Source organism: Dendrobium catenatum, unplaced genomic scaffold (genome assembly GCF_001605985.2).
Source record: "Dendrobium catenatum unplaced genomic scaffold, ASM160598v2 fragScaff_scaffold_1090, whole genome shotgun sequence".
Lineage (NCBI taxonomy): Eukaryota > Viridiplantae > Streptophyta > Magnoliopsida > Asparagales > Orchidaceae > Dendrobium > Dendrobium catenatum.
In genome coordinates, this window is record NW_021319552.1 from 386,353 (window position 1) to 396,671 (window position 10,319).

The window sequence follows — 10,319 nt, forward strand, 5'->3', positions numbered from 1 at the left end:
CCCAAAATAAAATAAAAATCTGCAAACTCATCAAACACATCGAAAAATTAAGAAGCACCAGACAATGCAAATGAATTCTCTTATTAGTATTTTTAATCATTGATTCTTATTTTTACCTAGTGCTCTTATTAGTATATCTTAAATATATTTGCTAGCAGTGTTATTAAAGTTGGCTTATAAAATTTTCTCAACATGTGTTTTGTTTGAGTAGGTTGGAGTAGCTCCAGTGGAAGATAAGATTAGAGAGAGTCTCCTTAGATGGTTTGGTCACATTAAACGGAGGCCTTCCGTTGACCCGGTTAGGAAAGTTGAGGTTTTAGATTTGACTTATGTTAAGAAAGGTAGAGGTAGTCCAAAAAAGTCTTGGTTACAAAATATTAGAAATGATCTTTCTTTATTAGATTTAAATAAGAATTTGACTTTTAATAGGACACAATGGCGAAAAGGATTCATGTAGCCGACCCCAAGTAGTGGGACAAAGGCTTGATGTTATTGTTGCATATGTTTTGTTTGAGTTTTGTCACCATCTCTTACCTCCATGTTTGTTCTTTGTTTTTATATTAGTTTTTCTGCACTAATATTTTACTGTCACTTCGCGTTTCTGATAATGAATCTATCTTTGCGTATGACATTTTCTATTAATTCTATCATGTATGAAATAATCTTGTTCATGTAGGCAGAGAATAGAATAATTTCCATGACAGCCAGCCGTTCTGACTGGTGCATTTCACGGCAGCGAACTTGGGGTGTTCCTATCCCAGTCTTTTATCATGTTGACACAAAGGAACCATTGATTACAGAAGAGACAATCTCACATATTAAGGGTGAGGGTTCTCATCCCCTTCTCTTAATTGATGCATCCGTGAGAATTTTCAAGTTCGTCCCATCTCACATGTTATTCTCTAATAGTTAGAACTCTGATTGATATTATTTTATTTAGCTCTATCATTGTAATAACTTCTAAACAAGTTAACTTCATCCTATTTTCACTTTTCTTTGTGGCCCTTCCAACTTTACCCCCTTCATGCATTTGCATCTTCTTTTCATTTTGTCTACCAAAACCTTCTCATTTTCTTTTCTGCTTGGGTGTACTCTGTGAATTGAATTCCTATTGTTTGTTCTCTATTTCCATGGATCGAACCTATGACCTAAAAATAATACCAATATCTTTTTCACAAGTTTCTCCTAATTAATGATAATGACATGCTATAAAAAGATAGATATATCTATTCCCTATTCCTTGTCTATCTAGCATAAGCGGGCCTCCATCTTTGTAACATATTATTTCTAGGCTAAACTAAAGGTCCTTTTTCTCATTGGTAAATTTTATAGTCCATAGAAAATAACTATTGTGGTTCTGCACTATAAAATTCTTCCTTCAGTCATCATGCTATTTACATAACTATTATGAAGTATTTCTTCTATATAGCCAAACTCTTGTTCAAGGCCAATCTAAATGACTTGGTTTTTTACATTAATTTTTTTTACTTTCGACCTCTTATTAAGAAAAAATCTACAATAAATAAAGGATTTTAAATTTGCATATAGTTTTCCATCTTTAAAAATGATGGCCATCATCATCATCAGTAGCCTTATTCCAATTATTTGGAGTCAGCTTTGTGAATCCTGATTTTTCATTTATTTTGGTGAGTTTCTTTGAGGAGTTTAATCTATTCTTCGCATTTCATTAAAATTCTATCTATATATCCTTAAGTCCATCCGATCTCCTTTCTACTACTTTGACACCAAAATGATGGCCATATTGTGTAAATGTTTCTTGTTTGTGCGCAGGTCATTTAACCATTAAACATTGTACAAGAAAACTGCATACTTTATTTTAGCAGAACTTCTTTAACAAAAATCATTTTTTAGACTCTTGTTTGTTTTACATGTGTTTTTGAAATTAATCCTTATTCATTGATAATCTAGCCTTATTTCTAATTACTACTCCTGAGTCATTCATTTTATTTTTGAACACCCACTTTGTTCCAACAACACTTTGATCTTTTGGCCTTGTAGTTAATTCCCAAACTTTTACATTTTTGTTTCTTGTTTTTTTCCTTCGTTCTATGATGAAGTGACCTGATTTCACTGCACTATGTTTAAATCTTCATGTAAATTTGCTATATGGGGATATGAAAATGATGCCGTTTTTTTCTATTTAAATTTAATTGGTTCTTCTTTCTAAATGTTCTGGGAGGAGGATACTATTGCAATTACATAAAATTGGCCCCAATAGTTGGCGCATAACTGTGTTACAAAAATTTTAATAGTCAATATGGTGTAATTTGCAGCTATAATTTCCAAGAAAGGCAGTGATGCATGGTGGTACATGTCAACTGAGGAGCTTCTCCCTGAAAAATTTCGTAGCAGTGCACCAAAATATCAGAAGGGAACTGATACAATGGATGTTTGGTTTGATTCTGGTATGTGAATGATCAAATCCAGTTTTCTTTTGATAGCTGTTAGGACAAAGAAAGCTTATCTTGAACGTACTTTATGTTCTTTTTTGATTGTGGTGAATTCAGAGATTTGAGAGGGATAAAGTTTTATCTTTATTGCACAAATATATCCCTATTTATAGCTCTATACATAATCTCTAATAAAGAAATAAATCAATTACATAATCCTGCATTATTGTCCGAATATAATCCTTCCTAAATCAGCCACCTAACTATGGAAAGAGATCGGCGTGATTCAGGTGAGCCTCACACGGATCCCCATCCTAGCGGTGGGATCAATCTGCTAAGGGACGGTTGAGATTTAACACTCTTTGATGTGATACATGCTTGGAGTTACATAAGATTATCAAGAGAATTTAATAGAAGTTAACATTTATAAAGTTATGCGTCAATTCAAAGTAAGTTACAAAAATTTGCGGTCTTCCACTTGCTTAGGAAAAGAATTGCGTGAAGAATAACCAAGACACTCTCAATCAAATACAAAGACGAAGTAATGTAAAAGCTTATAACACAAATCCAAAAGTTAATAATGAGATGTTCACCTTGAGGATCTACTCTCTCTCTCTCTCTCTCTCTCTCTCTACGGATCTAGGTTGAGCGGAAGAAGATCTTCCACACTAGAAATGAGGTGACCACTAGGAAGGACGAGCAGAGGAACATCGTTGTTGGGAAGGTAGCCGAAGATGGAGGCGGCACGGAGCGTCTAATAAGGGATCACGGGGTTCGTGGTCATTGAAGTTCAATGGTCCCGGCAAGGAAATAGACGATACGGTTGACGTAGTGTTCAACGGTGACGTCGTACTCCCAATCCGGTTCGTAGAAGGGGGAGTGGAAAATGTCGATCTCCCCTTGTTCATTGTACGCGAAATCGTGATCGACCTCAGGATCGGCCATGCACGGTAATCATGGGGATGAAGGAACACTAGGAGGAAAACCCAAGAGAGGAGAGGGTGGTGGACGGCTAGAGGAAGTGGGGAGGAGGCTAGGGGTTTGGAAGAAATTAGGTTAGGTTGGGTGGTGATGTGGTTTGATCAAAATATGAAATTAAACTCAGATTTTGAGTCAATTGGGAGGGAAATACTTTTGAAATTTGATTTCAAATAGGTGTCAATTAATACATTGAAGGAGGGAATTAATGGGATGGGGCTATAGAGGGGCCAGCGTCATGGAGAGAGAGGGGAGAGGGGTTTAGAATAAAAACAGAAATCAATTTCAGCTTAAGTGAAATTGGAGGGAGAATTATTTGAAATCAATTTTGGGATTTCAAATAAGGGGTGAGGGCAATGACAATTTTGGGATTTCAAATAAGGGGTGAGGGCAATGAATGAGCATTCAATGGGGGAAGCCCATTAAGGGGGCCGGCGGCATCATGAAGGAGGGAGAGGATTGAGGGAGGATGTAAGGGGGTTTTCAAATAGGTAAAGAATATTAGGAAAGAAGAAAAATAAATCCAATTTGATTTATTTTAAAATTTGGGTTCAATAAAGAAACTTTCTTAATTTAGAATTCCCCAAATGGAAAGAATTTGAAATTTGAAATTCAATTAGGAACTAGGGTAAAAGAGGGGCGGCGGGCGGATGGTGGGAGGCCGGTGGCCAGATGGTCAGCCGGCGGGTGGAAGGCAGCCAGCGGCTTGGGATCTTAAGGGGGGCCGGTGGCAAGGAGGGTGGGGGCTCGGGTTCTCCAAGGCAATTAGGGTTTGTGAGGTCTACTTTAAGGGGAAGGAAAAAAATTGGTGAAAGAGGAAAAGAAAGTTAAGAACCACAAACCTCAACACTTCATCTACTAGAACTCACAAAGAGATCTAGAGGAAACGTCACGAACTCACAAAGAGATCAACAAGGAAAAATTTTCATTCATCAATAATCACTAATACAATAGAGGAGGCCATCATATATATGCCTAAAGAAAATAAAACACAATGATACAAATGCCCCTGAGGCTACAAACCAAGACAACTAAAAGAAAGGGTACAATCGGGAATAATAAATAATACAACATCAAAATAAAACTAAGCATCAAAATAAAGGCTGTGGATCGTGGCCATCGATCGGCACCTCCTGCGCTGATATACTCGTCGAAAACGTCTGTCGATCTCCTCATCACTCTTCCTCAAGTCGGTGAATATAGATATGTCATTCCCAGCTTGATAATTAGTCCCAAAAAGGCAGAGTTATCAAGTCCCTTGGTAAGAATATCCGCAAGATGATCTTTTGATGAGACATAATACATACATATTAAGTTCACTGTCTAATTTTTCCTTTTTTCCTTTATAAAATGTCTGTCCACTTCTATGTGCTTGGTCCTGTCATGTTGAACCGGATTGTGAGCTATGCTGATTGCTGATTTGTTGTCACATTGTAGCTTCATGGGTCCTTCCCACTTGATCTTTAGGTCTTCTAAAATCATCTTGATCCATAGTAGCTCACATATTCCCAATTCCATAGCTATGTATTCTGCTTCTGCATTAGATCCTGCCACCACATTCTGTTTCTTTCTTCTTCATGTAACAAGGTTTCCTCCAAGGAATGTGCAGTATCCTGAGGTAGACCGCCTATCTATTGGTGATACCGTGTAATTTGCATCAATATATACTTCTGGGTTTATTCCACAGTCTCTTTTGAAGAGAATTCTTTTCCCTGGGTTCCTCTTAAGGTAGTGCAGTTTTCTGTCTACAGCTTGCATATGAGCATGTTTTGAATTTTGCATGAACCGGCTGACCATGCTTACAACAAATGATATATCTAGTATGGTGTAGGAAAGGTTGATCAATTTTCCCACAAGTCTTTGGTAAGTTTTCTTATCTACATATGGATCTTTTTTAGTTTCATCCAATTTGAGATTTGGTTCTACTAGTGTTGGTGCCGGTTTACATGCTAGTTTACCTGTCTCTTTAAGATCATGGATGTATTTTGTTATGAAATGAAAATTCCTTTGCTTGAGTGGGTCACTTAAATTCTAAGGAAATATTTTAATCTATCAAGTTCTTTGATCTCAAATTCCCCGGTAAGACATTTCTTTAGAATCACTTTCTCCTTTTCATCATTCCCAGTCAAGATTATATCATCCATATAAACTAATAATATTGTGACTTCCCTTGAGTATGAGTGCTTGAAGAATAATATATGGTCCCCTTGACTCTGTTGATAACCATTAAGAAGTATGAATTTTGATAATCTTCCAAACCAAGCTCTAGGTGACTATTTTAACCCATATAGAGCCTTTCTTAACTTTCACACCTTGCCACCTTCAAATTTTTTCTTGAATCCTGGTAGAATTTTCATAAATATCTCTTTCTCCAAGTCCCCGTATAGGAATGCATTTTTGACATCCAGCCGTTTCAGATGCCAGTTGTAATTAGTTGCTAGTGAGAGTAGGATCCTAACAGTGTTCATCATAGCTATAGGCACAAAAGTTTCCAAGTAGTCGATGTCGTATGTCTGAGTATACCCTTTCGCCACCAGTCTTGCCTTATAGCTTTCTAGTGTACCATCGGCTTTGTATTTCACAGAGAACTATAATAGCCTGCATTTTGACCCAAATAAATAATTTTTTTGGGAGTCATAAGCCAAATTTGAAAACCTTCTTTACCATAAGTTGAATTTTATATTAATATTTTATATGAATTTTAAAATATTTTATATGAATTTTATACTAACAATTGATTAAATTAAAAAATTATATAAATATTTTATTATTAGCTTATTATAAATATGATAATCCACTATCTTAAGTCATTAAATTTCCTTTTTTTTATTCTAAGTTGGGCTAACAGAGGAATGAAAAAAAAAATATAAGAGAGAAAGAGAAGAAAGAGAAATAAAAGGCTAGGATTTGAAGGTCGCAGAGCGATTTTCATCAGCCGACTTAGTTGAAAATTTCACTCGTCTCGCTGTAAGGAACCTTTACTCTATTTTTGATATCATTAATTTTGTGTTTTTAACATTTTTCAGATCAAATTTGTATTTCGCTTACTGTAAAACGAGGATAATGTTGTAGTGGTAAAACTTTCATCTTATAAATTTTAATATGTGATAGATCTCATCAATATGAGCATTTTGACTGGAATATATTGAATTTTAATGAGTTAAATTGAAAGATATAATTTTTTGAAGTAAATGCATAATAAATAAATTTAATAATTTTTCCTATATTTTATGAATGCTTGCATTTTATACATGATAGTGACAAAAAAAGATAGCATTTGTCTGTTAGCAAGGAAGGCTAATTGTTAACATTTTAATGAATATGGGTTGACTCTTAAAATATAATATCCTGCGCTGGAGGGTGGGCCGACAAGCTTTCCTTTAAATAAAAGGTTAGTGGTATAGTCTTAGTTGTAGCGTGTAACTGATGGACTGAATTACGCCGACAGGTAGAGGGTGATGCCTCTTAAATGATTATTGAAAGTTACCTGTGAAAATAAATGATAAATATATAATTCTTTCAATTTGATTTTAGGGCGTTACAGAACACCCATTTGCAGCCGACTAGTTTTTTCCCTTCAGGTAGGTCGGTGATCTCCCATGTATTGTTCTTCTCTAGGGTTTATATTTCATCTTTTAGGATACAACGGAGAAAAAAGATTCAAGGTGCAAACCCCACATAGCGGGATAAAGGTTTGTTGTTGTATTTATTTCCAGCAAGCTGATATCTTCCAGTGGCATGGCATGTGCTTTTTAAAGTATGAAACGATAATTTCTCTAAGTTTTTCATTAAATAGTCACAACTTGTCTTTTTTTTGTCTGTGTTTATCAAAAGTTTGCACATTGGACACCTTAAGATGTAGTTTTTGTCAAATCTTCTTCAACATTGGTAAATATTATTTGCTTGATCATATCATAAATTTCCATATAACATCTTCATTCTTTGATCTTTCACAGGATCATCTTGGGCTGCAGTCTTGGGGAAAAGAGAAGGCCTCAGTTTACCAGCAGACCTGTATCTGGAAGGTACAGACCAACACCGGGGTTGGTTCCAGAGTTCCTTGCTTACAAGCATTGCTACAACAGGTAATTCTTAGATACATGCGTAAGCTTTGCTTTATCATGCACGGATTCCAACATTTATATAGTTCTCTTAGCTTTCTGTCTGCTTTTGCAATTGTCTCATTCAGAAACCCACCAATCAAAACACATGTTCATACTTACAATACGCATATTGTTAGCGTAGAAAAATATCAAATTAGGAAGGCCCTTTATATTTGATGATTGTTGTATTTTGGGTATGCTTTAAAACGTTGTGTTCATCTTATTTATAATAGAGGAGTTCTCTTTTGAATGATACACAACACCAAATATATTTCTTTTCTAACATAGTATAAAAACAAGGTTAGTCTAATCCTAGCCTTGCCCCCGCGCCTTGCTCTCATATTCTCTGGCTTTCACTCACAGTGTCACGACCTTTCAAACTCTAACAAAGGGGAACCTTTTGATAATCTATCTCCATATTGAAGGCTTGTTGAAAAGTTGATTTATCTGTCATTGGACTTGTTATGCCATTCATTATATGAATTGTGGGCCAAAGCATGCAAAGTCAAAAGCAGAAAAGGCTTGGGAAGCTATTCCATGCATTGTTAGTTTTATAAAAAAGACTAGGAAGATGATTACTATTTACTAAAACCAAGCAATTATGCATGGAAGCATTTACATGTTTTGATTATATTGGCTCCATAGAAAACAAAAGTCAACTTTTAGATATTGTATTTTTTGTTGGTGTTAATTTGGTCACATTAGGAGGTTAAGAAATAAGGTCTTATGACCATGTCCAATACTGAGGATAATCTTGACCTTTGGTCCATTTTACATGTGAAATGTCATAGGTAAAGGCTCTCTTTAAAGGCTCTCTTAAGGAAGTTTGATTTTTTTAGCTAGAAACCTATGGCTTTGTATTGTAACTATTGCGTTGTCATCAATATTGCCAACAACCCTATGTTCCTTAAAAGAATCAAGCATAATAAGATTATCATATAATTTAGGATGTTATGTTTTCTAAGAAGATTATCACCCCTTATGTCTCCTGATCAAAGTAAACAATTGATATTTTTATAGTAGATCGAGGTACTCTACCGTTCTTTTGATTATATAATAAGTTGAAGTTAATGTGTGTGTATACATATATAGATACACACACATATATACATACATGCATATATGGATAGATAGGTAGATATGCATACGCATAAATATGCATGTAAAATATATTCCAAATTGAGGAGTGTTAGCATAGTAAAATATCAAATGAGTGCAGAGGGTAAATTGCATTTAGGCCCATCTAATTTGACCAAGTAACTTTTGGGCCTTATTACTTGGAGAAATTTCATATAATAAATGTCAAGACTTTTAAAAATTTGGATATAGATTATGGTTCATTGACTGAAAACCCCACTATAACATAATGAGAAGATAATATTATCATCCCAGATAGGCTTCATATAAGTTCCCTGGTTATGTAATTTTCATGTAGGTCTACCCTCATCTTTGGTCTCTTCCTTGCTACACTCTGATGCAATAAAAAATAAGCAAAAAATTAGGCCAGCCCTAATTTTTTGCTAGAAAAGACATTTCCTTACTAGGATAAAGAAATTACATAAAGACACTTTTGAAATAACAAAAACAACAACTTTATATCATATAAAACGACCATACAACAAAAGACACTTACAAACGACTCAAACAAAACACCTAAAGTTGCTTTCATCCATTGAAAGAAGAAAGATACAAGTGGGGTGGATTCTTGCAGATAGAAGAAGAGGTTAGAAGCCAAGACGAAACATAGGAGAAGCTCGCAAGCATTCCCAATAAGAAGAGAAGAGAGAAATGAAACATGCTCGCAAGCTTTTCCAACAAAGAAGAAAAACCTCTCAGTTTTTTATCCAAAAATCACATTATATCACATACTTTTTTTATTCCAAAATATCTACGATTTATAGACCAAAAGAGGGCAGCTAAACATCCACTTAAAGCATTAATTAAACCTATTAGATTTAGGGAAATGAAAGGCCAACAGCCACCAAACAACAGCCCCAAACCGGCTCAGGAAACAGGGAAAAAAGGCCACAGGAAAGTCAGCCAGCACAAAGAAGGAACAACCGGTACATGAAAAACAACCAGGGCCACGGGAACAGCAAAAGCCCAAGATAAACTGAGGGGACAAGGAGGAAACCGAGAAGGCAGCATGGGGAAGAGGAAAAGCCAAACTTTTTCATACATAATGAGCTGAAATTAGTAGAGAAACCTTTTTGAATTAATGAGCTAAAGTCACAACTTAAGCATTTATGAGCTTGAACCAAGTAAATCCCAACAATTAGCTCCAAATCAAAGCAAACAAGGCCCAAACCGAGAGCACCAGCAGCCCAATGATCAAAACAAATTCTCATATTGTTTTGACCCCCCTTTGCATGCATCAGATACTCCCCTACTTGAAAAACTCATCTTCTGATGAGTTGTCTTTTGATTTGATCCGAGGAGACGGTGAAAGTGCATCTAACTCTTGAATCTTTGCCTCATACTTTTTCAGGATTTCATCTCGCTCTTGCTTGAATTGTTCTTGCAGATGTTTCCTTTTCTTCAAATAATTTTCCGTACTCATATGCATCTTTATCTGTAGTTTGAATAATTCGTTCTGTATCGGATCTGTTGAATCGCCTTCTGTTGGAACCCATCTGTTCATAGGGATTTGGAATTCAGGAACACCTGGCTGATTTTCTCCCACTTCTGATTCATTGATTTTGTTGTTTTTCATTTTTTTGTCAAACACAAAAAATGCACAAAACTTAAAAGATACAACACTAGAACAACAAAAACCTAGGAAGACACAAACCTAGGCTCACACATGACACACACAACAACTGCTATG

The 10,319-nt window shown here is 35.5% G+C and overlaps 1 protein-coding gene across 3 annotated transcripts in view; it reads left to right on the plus strand.

Annotated features, from left to right (window-relative positions):
* Window positions 1-649: 649 nt before the first annotated feature.
* LOC110104708 (isoleucine--tRNA ligase, chloroplastic/mitochondrial-like) overlaps window positions 650-10,319 on the plus strand; it is a 26,750-nt gene continuing 17,080 nt past the window's right edge. Inside the window, exons 1-3 of one of the 3 annotated variants that reach the window (XM_028698478.1) lie at window positions 650-824; window positions 2,295-2,426; window positions 7,346-7,474. In XM_028698478.1, the coding sequence (XP_028554311.1) occupies window positions 698-824; window positions 2,295-2,426; window positions 7,346-7,474 (388 nt within the window). In that variant the 5' untranslated portion in view covers window positions 650-697. The remainder of the gene's footprint in view (window positions 825-2,294; window positions 2,427-7,345; window positions 7,475-10,319) is intronic. The other 2 variants (XM_028698477.1, XM_020833936.2) reach the window with 2 other exon arrangements.